Source organism: Amphiprion ocellaris, chromosome 7 (assembly GCF_022539595.1).
Source record: "Amphiprion ocellaris isolate individual 3 ecotype Okinawa chromosome 7, ASM2253959v1, whole genome shotgun sequence".
Taxonomy (NCBI): domain Eukaryota; kingdom Metazoa; phylum Chordata; class Actinopteri; family Pomacentridae; genus Amphiprion; species Amphiprion ocellaris.
The window spans coordinates 34,869,556-34,891,725 of NC_072772.1; the positions used below are offsets into that span (position 1 = coordinate 34,869,556).

General features: G+C 34.8%; 1 protein-coding gene across 3 annotated transcripts in view; it reads right to left on the reverse strand.

Annotated features, from left to right (window-relative positions):
• The window catches only part of LOC111583319 (diacylglycerol kinase delta), a 43,938-nt gene that overhangs the window by 18,749 nt on the left and 3,019 nt on the right, over window positions 1-22,170 (reverse strand). Inside the window, exons 2-5 of one of the 3 annotated variants that reach the window (XM_023292345.3) lie at window positions 18,384-18,494; window positions 18,135-18,215; window positions 2,962-3,066; window positions 2,143-2,275 (exon numbers count right to left, since the gene is read on the reverse strand). In XM_023292345.3, coding sequence (XP_023148113.2) covers window positions 2,143-2,275; window positions 2,962-3,066; window positions 18,135-18,215; window positions 18,384-18,494 — 430 coding nt within the window. Of the gene's footprint in view, window positions 1-340; window positions 493-2,142; window positions 2,276-2,961; window positions 3,067-18,134; window positions 18,216-18,383; window positions 18,495-22,170 lie in introns of those variants that run through there. The other 2 variants (XM_035958190.2, XM_055012195.1) reach the window with 2 other exon arrangements.

The following is a 22,170-nucleotide window of genomic DNA, read 5'->3' on the forward strand; positions in this document are numbered from 1 at the left end:
GTTCAAGGACCCTCAGATGTCCTGATGATGTCAACTAAACATCTGACAGCAGCTGAAGGAAACATAATGTCAAAATCACACTTTGCAACCAAAGTTTTTAAGGACTATCCCAGAAGGTTTCCAAAACCTGGAGAGTTTCCAGGTGTTCAGATGGTTTCATGCAGTCGTAGCTGGCAGCTTCCAGCTCCATTGTTCTGAATAAAAAGCTGGAATAAAACCCAGCAGGAGTGTGTGTTTGTGCAGAAGTTGTGAATGACTGGATCGCAGGTTTTGTGTGAATGTTGTTAAGTGTGCGTGTGTCAAGTGTTCGTGTGACGTGTGTGCGGTTGTGTTTTCATACCCGTTGACTTCCACTTCCTGTTCAGCTGCTCCACAATGAAGCTTCTGTTCCCACACTGACAGAAATAGAGTCAAACACACACGAGGCTGCATCCGGTGTAACACACACACACACACACACACACACACACACACACACACACACACACACACACACACACACACACACACACACACACACACACACACACACACACACACACACACACACACACACACACACACACACACACACACACACACACACACTTTATAAACTCTATTTTCAGTGACGCAGTTCAATGAAACTCAGAATTCATGATCTTATTCATTCCACTGTTTCATAAGACGATAATCATCTGATGTCAAAGTCAACTGAGGCTTAAAATGACCAGAAAAAGACACAAACCAACAAGACACTAACCCAAAACTAAGTAAGCTAATGAAAAGCCACTATAAACACCCAGAAAGAGACACAAATCAATTAGAAACTAACACAATACGACAAGAAAGAGACACAAACCAATAAAAAATCAACAGGACACAATACAACCAAAAAAGGAACAGCGCAAACCAATGAAAAGCCACTACAAGCGAACAGACAGAGATAAAAAACTGATGTGAAACCAAAATAAAATGATACAAGTCGATTAAACAACAAAAATACGAGAGAGACACAAATCAACACAAAAAGACCTAGAAAGAGACACAAACCAATGGAAAAACCAACACAAAGTGACTGAAAAAAGACACAAATCAATGAGAAACCAACACAAAATGATGTAAACTGTTGAAAAGCCACCATAGACACCCACAAAGAAACACAAACCAATGAAACCCAACGCAATAAAACCAGAAAAAGATACAAATCTCAGGTAAAACACAGACAGGTGTGTATCAGTGACAACACAGAAGCAGGTGATGCAGAGAATGTGTTTGTATACATGTTGTGTCCCACCCCCCACCTCTCTATCTCTACCTCTACACATCTATCTCTATCCCTCTATCTCTATCTCTATTCCTCTATCTCTATCTCTACCCCTCTATCTGTATCCCTCTATCTCTACCTCTATCCCTCTATCTCTACCTCTATCCCTCTATCTCTACCTCTCTACCTCTTCTGTCCCTCTCAACCCGCCCGGCCAGCAGGCAGATGGTTCCCCCCACATTAGAGCTGGGTTCTGCTCGAGGTTTTTTTCCCTGTTAAAAGGGTGTTTTCCTTGCCACTGTCGCCTTTTGGCTTGCTCTGGGGGTCAGGCATATGGGTTCTGTAAAGCGTCTCGAGACAATTTGACTGTAATTGGCGCTATATAAATAAAATTGAATTGAATTGAATTATGCTACAGTGTGTATATGTGTTGTGTAGTTGTGTGCATCCATGTTGTGCAGCTGTGTGTAAATGCATTTTGTAGTTGTGTGTGTAAATGTTGTATAAATGTGTGTATTTGTGTTCTTTAGTTGTATATGTGTGTGTTGTGTGATCATTTAGTTGTGCGTGTACACGTAGTTGTGTGTCTACATGTGAGTGTAGTCATGTAGTTGTGTGTACATGTGTGTTTGTGTGGCTGTGTGTATATGTGTTGTGCGTATGGTTGTGTTTATCTTGCGTACAAATGTTTTGTTGTTGCGTAGTAGTATGTATAGGCGGTGAGTAGCAGTTGTGTATATCTGTTGTATGTATCTATTAAGCAGTTGTTGTGTAAAGGTGTTTTGCATATCTGTTGTGTAGTTGTTATATACAGGTAATGTATATGTGTTGTGTATGTAGTTGTTTTGTGTATGTATGTGTTGTGTATGTATGTGTTGTGTATTTGTGTTGTGTACCTTCACAGGACAGTCCGTGAGACGTGACTCCTGACAGCGCCTCCCTGCAGACGTTGCAGTACGTCGGTCTGGCGTGGGAACAGGCGTACCAGTTGTGCATCCCACTGAAGTGGTCCATGCTGTACTGGGTGGACTGGGACAGACACACAAACACAGTCAGGACCTCAAACTGACACACAAACTGGAATAAGTCTGTAGACTCTCAGTCATGAAGTCCTGGTGATCCTCAGAGCTTCAGTAGATCCATAAATGACTCAGAAGCTTCCAGGTGTTACTGATGGTTAAACTGCTGAGGGACCTCAAGACGGCACCATAAGCACCTGAGAAGTTGTGTGTATTTCTGTTTACAGTTGTGTGTAAATGTGTGGTGGAGTTCCGTGTACATTTGTTGTGTTGTTGTGCGCCCATGTGTTACGTAGCCGTGTGTATGCATGTTGTAAAGCTGTGTGTATATGTGTTGTGTAGTTAATGCAGAGAAGTCTAGTTGATTTTTAGTGAAGCTCTTAGGTGCACTGGACATAGTGGGGACAATAGACAAACTGAACATATTAGGAATACTGGGGACACTGGATATACTGGAAATAGTGGACATACTGGACATATTGGAACACTGGACATACTGGAGATACTGGGAACACTGGACAAACTGAACATATTGGGAATACAGGGAACACTGGACACACTGGGAACACTGGACATACTGGAGATACTGGAAACACTTGAAACAATGGAGATATTGGAAACACAGAGCACTGGACATACTGGAAACACTGGGAATACTGGGAACACTGGACATACTGGAAACACTGGGAAACCAACCTCATAGTTCTGTCTGTTCTGGACGCTACGCAGCGCTGCCATCCACTCCTCCATCTCCTTCCTGTTGTCTGCACACAGAATGAGGCGCCTGCAGGGGGTGATCACCTGAAAAACAGGTAAACAGGAAGTGGTCAACACCTGAAAAACAGGTAAACAGGAAGTGGTCAACACCTGAAAAACAGGTAAACAGGAAGTGGTCAACACCTGGAGCAGCGACAGGTAAACAGCTAACACGGATACAATGTGACGCTGAAGGACAGAAATGATCTGCAGCTCTGAATTTGTTGTGGTGCACACATTGTATAGCTGTGTGTATATGTGTTGTGTAGCTGTGTGTGTATGTGTGTTGTGTAGCTGTGTGTATATATTTGTTGTGTAGCTGTGTGTGTATTGTGTAGCTGTGTGTATACGTGCTGTGTAGCTGTGTGTATATATTTGTTGTGTAGCTGTGTGTATATATTTGTTGTGTAGCTGTATGTACACATATTGTGTAGCTGTGTGTATGTATGTGTTGTGTAGCTGTGTGTATGTGTTGTGTAGCTGTGTGTATATATGTATTGTGTAGCTGTGTGTATACGTGTTGTGTAGCTGTGTATACGTGTTGTGTAGCTGTGTGTATATACGTTGTGTAGCTGTGTGTATATATGTTGGGTAGTTGTGTATATATACGCATTGTGTAGCTGTGTGTATATACGCATTGTGTAGCTGTGTGTATATTTGTTGTGTAGCTGTGTATATGTGTTGTGTAGTTTTGTGTATATATTTGTGTGTATATGTGTTGCGTAGCTGTGTGTATATGCGTTGTGTAGCTGTGTGTATATGTGTTGCGTAGCTGTAGTATATATGTTGTGTAGTTGTGTGTATATACGCATTGTGTATATGTGTTGTGTAGCTGTGTATATGTGTTGTGTAGTTTTGTCTATACTGGCACCTCACAATCTTTGGTTTTGGATTTCCACTGTGATCGATCAGCTTAATTTGTTGCAGAGTTGATCAATAACCTGATCAATAACCTGTCATCAATAATCTGTGATTAATGATTGATTTTCTACTATAAAGAGTCAAAGCTGCAGTCGACCAACAGTCAGTCAAAAACAGTTTTAATAGAAAGAGATGTTTCACAGATTTCTCTCAAACCTCCACAACTGCTTCTTTAAATCTGGAAGTCTGTTTAAAACCTTCGTTCTGTGTTTGATCTGAGCTGCGTCTGGAAGGAAAACCACATTCTTCTGTCCTAAATAAAGCCTCCCAGACCTGAAAGAGGCTTTAAAACAGCCTCTAATGAGGACGAAAAACAGCAGCCACAACTCAGCTCAGATTTTAACCTTCTGTTGGGGCAGCAACACGCTGTGTTCAAGGACCGCAACTGTGTGACGCGTTCAAGGACCCTCAGATGTCCTGATGATGTCAACTAAACATCTGACAGCAGCTGAAGGAAACATAATGTCAAAATCACACTTTGCAACCAAAGTTTTTAAGGACTATCCCAGAAGGTTTCCAAAACCTGGAGAGTTTCCAGGTGTTCAGATGGTTTCATGCAGTTGTAGCTGGCAGCTTCCAGCTCCATTGTTCTGAATAAAAAGCTGGAATAAAACCCAGCAGGAGTGTGTGTTTGTGCAGAAGTTGTGAATGACTGGATCGCAGGTTTTGTGTGAATGTTGTTAAGTGTGCGTGTGTCAAGTGTTCGTGTGACGTGTGTGCGGTTGTGTTTTCATACCCGTTGACTTCCACTTCCTGTTCAGCTGCTCTACAATGAAGCTTCTGTTCCCACACTGACAGAAATAGAGTCAAACACACACGAGGCTGCATCCGGTGTAACACACACACACACACACACACACACACACACACACACACACACACACACACACACACACACACACACACACACACACACACACACACACACACACACACACACACACACACACACACACACACACACACACACACACACACACACACACACACACTTTATAAACTCTATTTTCAGTGACGCAGTTCAATGAAACTCAGAATTCATGATCTTATTCATTCCACTGTTTCATAAGACGATAATCATCTGATGTCAAAGTCAACTGAGGCTTAAAATGACCAGAAAAAGACACAAACCAACAAGACACTAACCCAAAACTAAGTAAGCTAATGAAAAGCCACTATAAACACCCAGAAAGAGACACAAATCAATTAGAAACTAACACAATACGACAAGAAAGAGACACAAACCAATAAAAAAATCAACAGGACACAATACAACCAAAAAAGGAACAGCGCAAACCAATGAAAAGCCACTACAAGCGAACAGACAGAGATAAAAAACTGATGTGAAACCAAAATAAAATGATACAAGTCGATTAAACAACAAAAATACGAGAGAGACACAAATCAACACAAAAAGACCTAGAAAGAGACACAAACCAATGGAAAAACCAACACAAAGTGACTGAAAAAAGACACAAATCAATGAGAAACCAACACAAAATGATGTAAACTGTTGAAAAGCCACCATAGACACCCACAAAGAAACACAAACCAATGAAACCCAACGCAATAAAACCAGAAAAAGATACAAATCTACACAAAACTGTCATAAAGAGACACAAACCATTAAGAAACCAACACAAAATGACTAGAAAGAGACGCAAACCATTAAGAAACCAACACAAAATGACTATAAAGAGACGCAAACCAATGAAAACCTGTTGAGATACATGGAGGTATGAGATCCCAGAATCAGCCACAAGGGGGAGACTCTGGCAGAAAAACAGCTAAATAAGGGAACATTGTGATGTTATAACCTGTGATTTATAACTGATTCATGCTATAACCTAATAAATGTGTTAAAGCTAACACAAATACCTATTTTTATAATCTCTGTTTAAGAAGTAACTAAGTCAGAACAGCAACTCACTGTGAAAAGTGATGTTTTGGTTACCAGGGAAACTGATGTTATTGATAGATATGACAAATATTAGGAACTAATGCTTTATTAAATGGAAATACTTTTAAGAGTTTTGATTACTATGAAACTGAGATGTTTTAGAAAGAGTTTTGATTACTGTTAAACTAAGGTTTTTAACTTAGTAATGAAGTGAGAAGTCAAGAGCTGAGGTGAACTGGGGTCAAGTGTTCACGGTGAAGGTTATTAACCTCGAAATACACGTCAAGGATTTTTGTGAGTCTGACATCTGTTTCTCTGTTTCCTGACCGGAGGCCTGCTCTGAGCTGCAGATGGAACAAATACATTAATAGAGAAGTAAGACTGAGTGGAAGGGTCCAAACAGTCCAAACAGTTAGTTTGAGTTCCTCAAACATGGAGGAGTCTTAGGATGAGTTGTGGGGGAGCTGGTGGAACAGTCCAGAATAGATGGTTTTAGTTCCTCCAGAGCACGCAGAGGCCATGAGGTCAGTGGATGGAAGCAGTGCACGAATGAGGAGGGGGATGGATGCTGTCATCACGTATGTTAATTAAGTGTGCAGTCATTGCATATGCAACAGGTTCAGTTGTTGTATAAATTACACTGGATCGAGACACGAGTTGGGAGTCGTTGCGAGGTGGTCACTGGTTGCAATCCAGGGTAGAAATGCTCTGAGCAAAGGGGATTTTACCACGTAACTCGGACGGGGGATTCAACATGATCTGCAAAGGAATAACTGTTCTATTGGAATTATGGACTGAAGGAGTGCTCTTTCTGCACTGTTTGAGGATTACGAAAGACTGTGATCTAAAAATAACGCTGACTGAAGGAACATTACTGAACTCTGCTATTTCTGAGAGGAACAACACCAGAATGGATTAACAAAGTTTGTACTGGCCCAAAGAACAAAAATGGATACAAGCAGATCTAAATGGGGACTGAACTCTCTCTCCACCTCCTCCCTGGAGCAGAGCCCCAGTGGGGCGTCGGTCTTCAGGTGAGCAGCAGGTGAGGCCACACCCTCTGCTCTCCCCCTCCAAATTACATAGTCTGGGTGATTATTACTTCTCTTATATGAAAGCATAGTTCCACTTATGAGTCATGTTAAGCAATTGGAAGAATATTAATGTTTGACTGAGTGTTGTGATTTAGGAGCTTATGCTACGCCCTTGCTGAAATTATAATAAAACATTTATCCTGCAATTAAAGTTAACAGATTGGAAATTCTATTTATTTTTATCATGATAATGAATTAATCACATATATCTTCTCAGGTTGTAAAAAGTCAGGTTGATGTGTGCATTACATCTAAAACTGGTTCTGTCAGGTTACCTAGTCGTTGGGGCCGAGGGTGGCCTTTTTTATACTTATCCTTGGGGTTATCCATTCCTTAACCTCTAAACTTAAACCTAGCAACTTACCAAGTGCAGAATCCGATGAGAGAAAAGCTGCCGTTAACAGACGTGACTGGTAATTAATTTGACCATTGGAAAGTGGCTACTCAGTTGAGTTAGTTATCAGAGGAAGCAGGATAGGCGTCTGGATGGAGGCAGTTAGAAGCTAGGCCAATTTTCTCGCTTACCAGCTTAAACGTTCCTCAGATCTCATCTGGGTTGACCCATATGGGCTACGGGAACCGGACCCGTTAGATGGAGAGCTGGTCCAGTAATTCTCTGATAGTTAATTAATTTATTTGTTTTATTCAGAGGATTTACTAATAACCTAGGATTCAACAAACCCAACAAACATGACCACAAAGAAACAAACCAAAGAAAACCTTACACAGTATGACCAGAAAAAGATACAAATCTACACAACGCTAACCATTAAGAAACCAACGCAAACCAGTGCAAACCACTAAAAAGCCACTCCAAATGAACAGAAAGAGACCCAAACTGATGTGAAACCAAAATAAAATGACACAAGTTGATGACAAACCAGCAAAAATACCCACGAGAGACACAAACCACTACCCAAAATTGCCAGAAAAAGACACAAACCAATGAGACACCAATGCAAAATGATGTGAACTAATGAAAAGCCACTACAAACACCTAGAAAGAGACACAAATCAAGGAGAAAACAACACACATGACCATAAAGAAACACAAACCAATGAAAACGTTACATAATACAAACAGAAAAACATACAAATTGACACAGAACAGTCACAAAGAGACACAAACCATTAAGAAACCAACACAAAAGAGAGTGAAACAAAGAAAAGTCACTATAAATCAACAGAAAGAGACACAAACTGATGTGAAATCAAAACAAAGTGACACAGACCAATGAAAACTCAACACAAACACCTAGAGAGATGCAAACCAACACAAAAACAATGAAAAACTAAGTGACAAGAAATTCACAGATATCAACAAGAAATAAACACAAAAATGATACAAACCAATGAAAAACCAACACAAACACAAAGAGACACAAATTAATGAGAAGCTATCACAATATGACCAGAAAGAGACATAAACAAACACAAAATGACTGGAAAGAGACGCAAACCAATGAAAACCCAACACAAACACCCAGGAAGAGACACAGATTGGTGAGAAACCTAAACAAATGACCAGAAAGAGATACAAACTGATGAAAAACTGACACAATACAACCAGGAAGACACACAAATCAAAGAAAAACTAACACAAACACTCAGAAAGAGACAATGAGAAACCAAAATGACATAATACAACCAGAAAGACACACAAACCAACACAAAACAGTTTAAAAGACAGACAAACCAATGAGAAACCAACACAAAACAGCGCAAACCAATGAAAACCCCCAACAAATGAACAGAAAGAGACAAACTGATGGGAAACCAAAAGAAAAATGCATCAAGCCAATGAAAAATGAACACAAACAACCAGAAAGTGACATAAACCAATGAAAAAGTAAGAATGAGTGACCTGAAAAAGACCCAAACCAATGAGAAACCACCACAAAATGATGCAAACCAATAAAAAAACAGCAGAACACCCAGAAAGATGCGCAGGAAGCTTGACTTTAAAGACTGTGAGCTAATCGTCCAGGACTTCAGGCTCTGCGATGTTCTTTAATGAGCTGCTGAGTTATAAAAAGAAGAAACAAACCACAGAAACATGAAGAAGCTGCAGCTGCTTTCAGTTTCACACCAGAACACTTTCTAAAGACGCAAAACAAACAAAAAAAACCCACAAAATGGCATGAAACAACAGAAAGCAACGAAAAGCTGACATAAACCAACAACAAATAACACCCATCAATGCAAACTGGTGAAAAACCCAGACAAAATCAAGACAAGTTAAAAAACCCAAGAGAAAATCATGTAAATCAACGAAAAAAAACAACAGACACCAATGAAAAACCAAGACAAAACCAATGAAAAAAACAACACAAAGTCATGCAAACCAATGAAAAATCAAAACATCGAAGACCAGTGAAAAACCAACACAAACCATGAAAAAAACAACAGAAGTCAATGAAAAACCAACTCAAAATCACACAAATCAGTGAAAAACCAACACAAACCAATTCAAAACCAACACAAAATGACCAAACCAATGAAGAACCAACACAAAACCAGGCAAGGTAACAAAATAACAACACAAACCAATAAAAAACCAACACAAAACATTCAAAATCAATGAAAACCCAACACAAAAATCATGCAAACCAACAAAAAACCAACATAAAACATCAAAGACCAGTGAAAAACCAACACAAACCAATAACAAAACAACACAAGTCAATGAAAAACCAACACAAACCAACTAAAAACCAACACAAAATGACCAACTCAATGGAGAACCAACAGAAAACCATGCAAGGTAATGAAATAACACAAACCAATAAAAAAAATCAATACAAAACATCCAAAATCAATGAAAACCCGACACAATAATCACGCAAACCAGTGAAAACAAACACAAAATGTGGAAAACCACTGAAAAACCAACACAAAATGTCGAAACCCAGTGAAAAACCAACACAAAACACCACAAGTCAATACAAAAACCAACACAAATTGGCCAAATAAATGAAGAACCAACACAAAACCACACAAAGTAATGGAATAACCACACAAACCAATGAAAAACTAACATAAACCAATAATAAAGTAACACAAAAAGTCTAAAACCAGTAAAAAACCAACACAAAACGGCACAAACTAATGAAAAACCAACAATACCAAAGGAAAACCAACACCAACCAATGAAAACCCAACACCAAACGTCCTAAACCATTAAAAAACTAACACAAACTAGAGTGTGAAGGTTCAGAAACGAATAGGATAAAGCTTAAAGCACTAGACGCTGCTGATTGGTTGATTCATCTGCTGTTTTTCAGCCTGCATTTTAAAAAACGTTGAGCTGCAAATGAGTGTTTCTGTTCTACTTCTTCCACTTGTTAACTGTTTATTTATACAGAGGAAGACGTCCAGCAGCATTTTAAGGTCGACCCTAAAATTTCAGAAAGGCCGTCTTCATTTGGTAACGTTACATAAAAGTGACGTCAAACGGCCGTCAGCTGATCTGCGGGAACACTGATAACCTGAAGGGAACTTTATCCTCGTGATGTGGGTGTCTGATTGGCCGGCAGCAGAACAACGAGCCCAAACATCCACCAGAGTCATGAAGACTTTCTATTATCAGACCCTGATATCAGCTTCATGCAGTCAAAATGAGACTACAAACCATCAGGTGGTCGCTCTGCTTCTCTTCCACCACCAAGCCTCAACCTTCACAGCAGAACATGAACTAGAACCTCAGACCAAAAGTTCTTATAGGTTCTGGGAGGATCACGGTATTAGACAAAGCATAGACGTCTAAATGTGTTTTCTTTCCTCTGTTCTGGAACCAGACATGTTAAGGCTTCAACATGCGGATAGAAACGAGGTGTTTGTTGGTGTTCTGCTGCTGTCGTTCATATGAAAGATCCACAAGGAAGCAGAAAATAAAAACATTCATTCACTGAGCAGCAGAAACCTCAGAGGAACATTTACTTTTACTGCAGCCATGGGGTTTGAAATGTATTTTCAGACGAGAGAAGCTCGACGACGGATCCAGAGGTTCAGGTAGTTTAAACCCTCTGAACTCTGAACAACGTCAGGGTGTTTTTGGACTCATTTTTACTCACTGTGGTTCATTTTTCACTTCAATATAAAGTCCTGAACCTCTATGGAAACAGAAGCTTATGAATTTTAGAAAAATTTGAAAAACCTTGGAATGGAAGTGTCCACAAATGCAACAAACATTAGAAAATGTTGATTCCACATTCTGCAGATATGTACCAAACTTTCAGGCTAACTGTTAGGCTAACTATTGGGCTAACTGACAGGCTAATTGTCAGGCTAATTTTCAGGCTAACTGCCAGGCTAACTGCTAGGCTAACTCACAGGGAAACTTTTAAACTAAGTGTCAGGCTAACTTTCAGGTTACCTTTTAGGCTAACTGTCAAGATAACTTTTAGACTAGCTATCAAGCTAATTTTTAGGCTAACTGTCAAACTTACTGCCAGCTAACTGTCAGACTAGCTGTCAAGCTAATTGTGAGGATAACTGTCTAGCTAACTATGAGGCTAACTTTCAGGCTAATTTTCAGGCTAACTTGTAAACTAACTGTCAGGCCAACTTTCAGGTTACCTGTTACGCTAACTGTCAGGCTAATTTTCAAACTAATTGTCAGGCTAAGTTTCATACTAACTGTCATTTATTTGCAGATATGAAACTATCTGCATTTTTTAAAATTTATTTTTAATACTCCTCTCTGCTTTGTGTAAACACTGCCTGCAGTTCACCTGAAAAATCACAGATTTTTAAATGAGACATGTAGAATAAAGCAATTTTAATGAAAAAAATCACAATTTTGAGCTCAGAATTTATTTTTTTTTCTTGTTGTAATCAAACGTTGCACATTTTAGCTCCAATAAATGTGTATTTCTGGCCATTATTTTAAAGTTAACATGGCTTTCAAAGCTGTTGGTGAGTTTTGAGGTTACACAGCAGACATTTTTAAAAATAGACTTGAATTGTATTTAATTGTTTCTCTACGATTTTCAATTTTTAAATGAAAAACTTCACAATCTAGAAGGCTGACAAAGAAATGTGACAATAAACATCCGTCTTTTGATCTAATCTGAGCTAAACCAGTCAGAGAATCACCGACTGTGACGTTTTGTGCAGGTTTCAGGGTGAAGGTATTTTTTCATTATATTTTATAATTTCATATATTTTATTGAACCAGGAGAAATCCCATTGAGATTATTTTTCAAGGGAGTCGTGGCCAAGATAGGCAAAAACTAACAAAAAAAAAGACTAAATTTCCGATAAAATTATGAAGAACCAGTGCATGTAGTGGCGTCGGCTTCCAGAACTTGCTTCTAAGCTGAAGTTGAAGCTGTTCGGTTCTCACTAAACAAACAGTCGAGCTCCACCTGAACAGGTGGGACTGGAAATAACGAGCAAATATTTAAAGAGCTTCGTTTCCACTCAGAGATCTGAGCCGAACTAAACATTTAAAGAAGCAAACGGTGAAGCTGCACACGAGGATTATTTAACAGATTCATAAATAATTAGTCAATAAGCAATAAATCAATGAGTTGTTTGGTCAGAAATTAGTGAAAAATGTTGATCGGTGTTTCATAAAACTCAAAATGTCTAAAGATGCTCAGTTTACTGTTAGAGAGGACAGAAAACATAAAATATCACATTAAGAAGCTGCAATGAACGAATTCCGATTTTTTTTTATTTAAAAAAAAAAAATAAATAAATAAACTCAAATTGATTATAAAAGTAGTTGTAATTTTTTTTTAAATATTTCATAAAAACATTTTGATTTTGTAAAATTATTTTCAGACATTTTACATTAATTTTGAATAGTATTTTACTATTCCATTTTCAGACATTTTGTTGATATTCTTCTAAAATATTATATAAAAAATATATATATATATATATACACACACATATATATATATATATATATATATATATATATATATATGAATAAAAAAATACGTTTCCAGAAATTTTTATATTTTTCAGAGATTTTAAAAATAATTTTATAATAGTTTTTAGACATTCTATTAATCATTTCCCAAACATTTTATACATTATCTTAGATATTTTACTAAACAATTTTTAGACATTTCATTAATCTTTTTCAGACATTTTACCATTACTTTTCAGTCATTTTAAAATAATTTTGGATATTCTATTATTAGGTTTTTAGACATCTTGTTTTTAGACATTTTTGACATTTTCATAAAAATTTAAAATACATATATATTAATAAGATTTCAGAAATTTTGTTAATATTTTTCAGATATTGAAAAAATAATTTTATGTATTTTTATACATTGCATTAATATTTTTCAGACATTTAAAAAAAATTGGGACATTTTATTATTCAATTCTCAGACATCTTATTGAGATTTTTTTGACATTTTATTAAAATTTTAAATATAAATATTGAGAAGTTTCCAGAAATTTTGTTAATATTTTTTAAAAGGTTTTAAAATTATTTTCTACATTTTCTTTATACTTTTTCAGACATTTTATTAATATTTTTCAAATTATTTTTATATTAAATTAGGTATTTTATTAACTAATTTTTAGACATTGCATTTATTCTTTTCAGACATTTAAAAAAAATTCAGACATTATGGATATTTTATTATTCAGGTCTCAGACATTTTTTTGATACTTTTCTGATATTTTATTAAACGTTTTCTTTAAAATTATTAATGTTTCCAAAAAAATGTTAATATTTCTCAGAGATTTAAATAATAATTTCATATGTTTAATTTAGAATTTTTTTTGAAATTTGATTAAGATTTTCCAAACATTTTATACATCAATTTGATATTTTATTAATGGATTTTTAAACATTTCATTAAGTCTTTTCAGACATTTAAAAAAAAGGATATTGTCTTGTTAAATTTTCAGACATCTTGCTGACATTTTCCAGACATTTTATTTTTTTAAAAATTTAAAAAATTATTAAGTTTCCAGAAACTTTGCTAATGTTTTCCCAGAGATTTTATAAACAATTTTGTACATATTATTTACAGGTTTTCAAACATTTTGTTAATATCTTTCAGACACTTTATACATCATCTTAGACATTTTATTAAACACTTTTCAGACATATTGTTGATATTTTTCTCATATTTTATTAAAATTATATATATATATATATATATATATATATATATATATATATATATATATATATATATGTTTTCAGAAAATGTATTGATATTTTTCAGATATTTAAAAAATATTTTTATATATTATCTCAGATATTTTATTAATGATTTCTTACACATTCCACTGACATTTATACCTTATCTTAGATATTTAATTAATGAATTTTAGACAGTACATTAACATTTCATCCATCCATCCATTATCTATACACCGCTTAATCCTCACTAGGGTCATGGGGGGGTGGAGTCTATCCCAGCTGACTCAGGTGAAGGCAGGGGACACCCTAGACAGGTCACCAGTCTGTCACAGGGCTACATACAAAGACAAACAATCACTCTCACATTCACACCTACGGGCAATTTAGAATGATCAATTAACCTCAGCATATTTTTGGACTGTGGGAGGAAGCCGGAGTACCTGGAGAAAACCCACGCATGCACAGGGAGAACATGCAAACTCCATGCAGAAAGATCCCGGGAAAGCCGGGACGCGAACCAGGGACCTTCTTGCTGCAAGGCGAAAGTGCTAACCACTACGCCACTGTGCAGCCCATTAACATTTCATGTATTTGTTATTTAATTAATTCTTTTTCTGACATTTTAATAATATTTTCAGACATTTAATTAAAACTAAATTGGCAGTTTGGTCGATAAAACGGTGAAAATGTTGAACAGTATTTTTCTCTGAAGGTTTAAAACCCCAAATATCTTCAGTTTACACGCCAACACACGCCAACACACGCCAACACACGCCAACACACGCACTGAACAGAGTGTGAGTTGTTCTCCACCATTCGTGACATTTTCCTGCCTCCTTCCTGAACAAATCTCTCGTTTCCTTTCATCTTGACTTTATTTCCTTCGTTCGGTTTGTCTAAAACCTTCCAGGAAAAAGTCAGTTTTAGTTTCTCAACAATTTAGAAACAGGAAATTAATATTTAACATTCAGATGAACGCTAAAAAATAAATAAATAAAAAATAAATAAAAAAATATTATTAAAATGTCTAAAATTATCATAAACTGTCTGAAAATATTACTTAAATATAAACCCACAAATAGAATAATACATCATTCATATGTCCAAGTAATGTTATTAAATGTCTGTAAAATATGAAGAAAAAAATAAAATGCCTTAAAAATCTATTTAGAGTCTAAGTCAAAATTTATGTCTAAAAGTGTCTGAAAACGATTAATAACTTATCAGAAAAATGTTTACTTCACTGAAACATTGAAAAAATTTTTATTATAAAAATAATATATTTTTAAACATATTTATTAAAAAAAATCAATTAAATGAAAAAAAGAATTAAATGTTAAAATGTCAAAAAAATATACATAATACATAATGTCTGAAAATATATTAGCAAAACTTCAATAACTCTTGATAAAATATCAGAAAATACACAAACAAAATTACTGAAAATTACCAGTAAAATACATAAATATTTGGATATTAGATTTAAAAAAATGAATTAAACATAGAAAAATGTCAAATAAATCGTTTTTTAAAATGTCTAAAAATTTTCAAGTGAATATTTGAATATTATATAATAAAAATCTTAACAAAATATCTGAAAAATGTCTAAAAAATTATTAATAAAATGTCTAAAAAATATGAAATAAATATTTATATATTAGTTAATAAAATATAAATTTAATATAGAAAAATTAAAAAAACAATGTCAAAAAAATATAAAATATGTAAATATTATATAATAAAAATATGAATAAAATATAGTAAAATGTCTAAAAATAATTAATAGAACATCTAAAAATACATTAATAAAATGCCATAAAACACTAAAACGTCTAAAAGTCAACCACAAGTAAAAACTGTCCTGAACAAACAAAGAAACTTTGTTCTCTCCAGTTTGTAATAAAACCTCCTGACTGACCTGATGCTCTTTAACTTCTTTAACCAACCACTCGTCTGACCGTCTAGTCCTGAACCAGAACCTGGTCTGATCCGGATTAGATCCACCCTAAGGAGTCCAGTTAGAGTCCAGGAGGAGAATAGCTCTGGTCTTGGTTCTAGTCCTGGTCCTGGTTCTAGTCCTCGTCCTGGTCTGACATCTCGTCCGTTTCTGTCTCGCTCTTGTCTCTCCCTCCACTAGCCCCGCCCACTTCCCCTCCTATGACTCACACCTACTTCCTGTCTGTCGTCACGCCAACAACCCGTTCCTCCCAAAACCCTGAGGGGAAGGGGGTCTAGAAACCCAGAGAACCAGGAAACCACCACAGAAGAAGAACGAAGGAATATCAGTCGTATCATTAAAACATTACAGCATCAAACACACACTGCTGTAAAAACACACCCACGCACACACACACACACACAGACACACACACACAGACACACACACACACACACACACACACAGACACACACACACACACACACACAGACACACACACACACACACACACACACTCTATAACTATAATACAAAACAAAATTTAAAAATGTTTTTAAAAATGTAAAAAATATAAATACCTGTCTGAAAAACATGAGTTAAACAATAAAAATATTATTCTGTGTCCAATCTGTAAAGTGATGAAAATTTCCAAATTATAACAAACTTATTAATATTACAAAACATGTTAATAAAAATGTTGAAAAAATCTGAATAAAATGACTAAATTCTTATTAAAATGTACCAAAAATTTATAAAATTTCTGAACATTTACAAGAAAAATTTCTGCGAGATAATTTTCTTAAATGTCCAAGAAATTGCTTTTTGAAAAAGGTAAAAAAGAAATGTATCAACTGTATGAAATATGTTCATAAAAATACAAATATTATGTCTGTAGTCTGTAAATATATAAATGTTTTTAAAAGCATTTAAAATGTGAATAAAATTTCTGATTCTGATTTCTTAAATAAATGCATAGAAAAGTTTCTCAAAATATTTTAATTAAATATCATTTAAAAAATTACCAAAATTTCTGTAATGAACAATAAAAGGCCTGAATACATTAACAAAATTTCTAAAAAGTGCCTCGACATCTGCTAAAATTTAAAAGTGTTTAAAGTTAAAATGCCCAGAAATAACAATAAAATGTAAGAAAAATTCATGGATAAAATTCCTTCAAACAATAGATTTTTAAAAAAAAAAATTTCATCAATAATTTTAGACATTTTATTACATTTAAAAAATGATTAATAATTTTCCAGAAACTTTGCTAGTATTTTTACATTATAATAATTGCATTTTACATTATTTATACATTATCTTAGGTATTTTATTAATGAATACATTAATACTTTTCAGTCATTTTATGTTATTTTATTCATATTTTTTCTTACATTTTAAAAATATTTTTAGACATTTTATTGAGAATTGTAGACATTTTAATAAAACATTTTAAGATGTTCTAATGATAATTTTTGACATTTTCAGTTTTTAAGCATTTTATCAGACATTTTATGCATTTCATTAATAAAGTTTTCAGATATTTTTCATTTCGTCAATAATTTTAGACATTTAATTAACATTTTTCTGAAGATCAATTAATATTTTGATGACATTTTATCAATAATTTTTGACGTTATTCACATTTTTAAGCATTTTATCAAACAGACATTTTTGTAATGACATTTTCAGATTTTTTAAAATTTAATCAATAATTTTACACGTTATTTACATATTTCTGAAGTTCAATTAATATTTTAATGACATTGTATCAATATTTTTTTTTACATTTTATTCCCGTTTTGAGCATTTTGTCAAACAGACATTTTACAAATAAAGTTTTCAGATTTTTTATTATTTCATCAATAATTTTAGACATTTTATTACATTTTTATGAAGTTTAATTAATACTTTTATGACGTTATCAATAATTTTTGACATTTTATTAATAATAAATAATGAATTGTCTGTTTGTTCTTGAGCAGATTTTTTATTCAGACTGTAGTTCCTCATCAAACATGTTTCCAACATTAATAAATGGTTTAATTTTCCCTGAAAGTTTTTATTAAACAAACTGTCGGGACTATTTCCAGTGGCGGATGGATCCGCTGAGGTTTATCTGAGCGTTTGGAGACTCACAGTGAAGCTGTTGTTGACGTTCTTGGTGCTCGACTCGGCGACGCTGGCGTCCGTCAGGTCGACTTCGTCAAAGATGATTGACTGCAAGACGAGAAAAATTTTGTTAGAGCCGAGCTGCACCCATCGATCATCAAACAGGTGATCAATTAATGCCGCTTTTCTCTGCCTCAGGCGACACTGAACTGTGTTGACTGATCAGATAACTGGATGTTGATCAGCTAACAGTGAGCAGCAGATTGAGACTCTTACTTTGGCAGTCTGAGCGTAGTACAGCGTCCTTCCTCTCAGCTTGAAGTATCGTCTCTTCCAGCGCTGGAATGAATTAGTCTGTTTCAAAAGGTTTCCTTCCTTCAGCACCGTCTGAAACACAGAGAACGAACAAAGTCAAACACCGGGACGAGGTTCCACCACTCGTTTTCCTCTTCTTGTTTGAAACTGAGGAAGTTTTCTCATCTGAATCTGAACAAAAAAAACGCTGGATTTTCAACTTCCAGACGGTCCTTGAACTCATCATTTGTGACTTTCAGTTCAGTTGCTTCAGAAAAATCCAACAAATCTCAACTTAAAACTGAGATATTTCATTAAAACCACCTTCAATCTACAGCTCACATTTAAAAATTCACGAAAAATAAAGCAACCCATCAAACCAGAGTCTATAAAAAAAAAACTAAACTCTAGTCAGAACAAACTGACCAACGGTGGAAAAACTCTGGTGAACTGCAGGCAGTGTGGAAAATCAAAGCTACTGGATGAATAAAATAAAGTCAGCATGGCTCAGAAACAGCGAACAGAGGAGCAAGTTGTTGGAGATACATTCAGCATGGTGAACTTTCAATATCTAGGATTAAAACCCGACAAAAATGATACAAAACATAACTTTATTGGACTTACTAACCATTAAATATTGGCTGAAAACCTTCAGTATTTTTAATTATGCCAATAAATCTGACTAATTTAGGATTTAAAGATACAATCCAACAAAAATAAACATGAAAACTCAACAAATCCAAGGTTTTCCTGTGAGTAAGCTTCTTTTTGCATTCTTTTTTATATTTTGTAATAAACAAATACATTTATTTGAGCGACAATGAAGATAACCTCGGGCAGAACCAGGCTCAGGGAGGGTGGACGTCTGCCTCGACCAGCTGGGGCGAGGGTAATAGATATACTTAAAAAACATTAATTTCTTGATATTGACTGAAATAAACGCTTTTTTTTCAGCTGCTCTGCTTCATCTAACCTTGTAAAACTGTGATGTTTACATAAAACTGAGCAGGAATATCATTCAGACGTGAAGTCGACAAGTTTAGATGAACAGAACTGAAATATTTCACTTTAAAAAGTTGCCAGAAGTTTGTTTCAAATTCCTGCAGCTTCATAAATGTAATTTTTTCGCCTCGTCAAGTAAAAACCTGAACCTTTGTAGCTTTCAGTCTCTTCTTTGAGCGTCTCCTCACGACTGCATCCTGATCAGATTAACTAAATTATCGATTAGAAACCCTTCAGCTTTAAATGAACCCTCCGACCTTCAGTTCTGGTTTCTCAGACGTTAAATCCTCCAGTTTGAGACGTCAGGTGAAAGAAAACTGGACGTAATCGGCAGCTTTTCCTGGAAAGAGCTGCAGGCGGCGATTTAATCGTCTCGTGATGCCGTCGGACAAAAGCGTCCATTCAGAGGCCGAAGGTTTAACTGATGAACGAATTTAACTGAGAAACTCTGAAGCTGCAGAAAGTTTAACCGCTTTACCTTCGAACAGAGCAAAATAAACACCACAGAAGACTGAATGAGACGTCTGAACACAATGATTTACATATTATGTAGTTAATATATGTGATAATTTGATAATTTTTCAGCTCGTCTGCAAACTAAAAAGGCTTTAAATAGTTAATTTAGTTGTTTTTACATTAAACAGCTGAGTTTAATGAACCGAAATGAACATAAATGAAGGTATATTGAACATTTTTTTCATTCCAGATGTCTGCAACGTCATTCTGATCGGTTCAAACTCAAGTTAAGAATCTAAAAATGGTCATGTAGAAATGATAAACTAAATCCAAATCTGATATAGATAACAGGGTGTCAAACTCATTTTAGTTCAGCCCAATTTCATCTTCAGTGACGAGTAAAATCACAGCGAATAACTGATAAATAACCACAACTCATAATGTTTCCTTTGTTGTAGTGCAAAAATGTTCACTCTGAAAATATTGACATTTAAGGAATTATCTTTCTACGAAACATCATGAACAACCTGAAATTTCTTAAGAAAAATAAACTCAATTTCAAAAACATTATACCTCAGTTTATCATTTACACGTTACAATTTGATATAGTATTTTACTTTATGATCAAAATGACAAGTCAGACAAAAACCAAGAGTAAAAACAACAAAAACAAGACAAAATATTAAAGAAATGAGACACAAAATGACAAAAAATGAGACAAACAACACAAAACAAAACCAAAATTTGACAAAAAAGTTGCAAAGCGACAAAAAAATGGACAAACGACACAAGTGACACAAAACGAAGAATAAAGCAAAACACAAAATGACAAAAAATACAACAAAAAACACAAGCGAGAAAAAAAGGAAACACAAAATGACAAAAGTCAGACAAAAGACAAAAAACAACAAAAGCATGACAAAATGTTACAAATATGAGACACAAAATGACAAAAATGAGACAAAAAAATTACAAAAAATGAACAAAACGACAAAAAATAGAAACACCACAAGCAAGAAAAAAGGAAACAAAAACCAACAAAAACACGAGACAAACAACAAAAGTCAGACCAAAAAAAAGACAGAATATAAAAAATGAGACAAACTGAAAAATAAATCAGACAAACGACACGAAACAAAACAAAAAAGAGACAAAATCATTTGACAAAAAAAAGTTACAAAGCGACAAAAAATGGACACAAAGGAAAATGGCAAAAAGCTAAAAATGACAAAAAAAGCAACAAAACAACACAAAAACAGACAAAAACACAAGCGAGACAAAAAGGAAACACAAAATGCCAAAAACGAGAAACAAACGACTAAATAGACAAAAACAAGAGAAAACGTGACAAAAATGAGACAAAATGACAAATAAACAAGCGAGACAAAACGGAAACAAAATGACAAACACATGGGAGAAATGACAAAAGTCAGACAAAAAAGACAAAAAAAACAACAAAAACAACAAAAACAACAAAATGTTACAAAAACCAGACACAAAATGGAAAAAAAATGAGACAAACGACAGGAAACAAAACAAAAATTAGACAAAAAAGTTACAAACCGACAAAAATCAGATATACGACACGAAACAAAGAAAAAAAAGACAAAAATTTGACAAAAAAGTTCCAAAGCGACAAAAAAATGGACACAAACGAAAATGCCAAAAAGCTAAAAATGACAAAAAGTAACAAAACAACACAAAAACTGACAAAAACACAAGCGAGACAAAAAGGAAAGACAAAACGAGAAAAACACGAGAAATGACAAAAGTCAGACAAAAAAAAGACAAAAAAACAAAAACAAGACAGAATCTTACAAAAATGACACAAAACGACAAAAGAACAATCTAGTATTTTACTTTATGTTTGAAACAACTTGTCATGGTCTAGAAATTATTTTAAATTTATAGTTTTACTAATTTACAATTTACAGTTTATGTCTTCTCTGGAATTTTTACAAAGTCGGGCCGAATTGGACCCTCTGGAGGGCCGCTTTTGGCCCGCGGGCCGCATATTAGACACCCCTGATATATAAGAAACACATAAATAGTAAAAGTGTCCTGGAGGAATGAAGGAATTGTGGATTTCTGAAATGTTCTTTCAGGCAAACTGAAGCACAGAAACCATTAAATTGCCGTAATTGAATCTATTTTTTATTTTTCCAGCAGCTGAACTCAAATAGCTGCAGTTAATAATAAAAAAAAACTCAGCGTTAGGAGACAGAAAGCAGCTCTAAATGTGCTTCAACAGAAATAATAAACCATTTATCTGCGATTCAGGGACGGATTAAACTCGTGTCTCTGCGTCTGA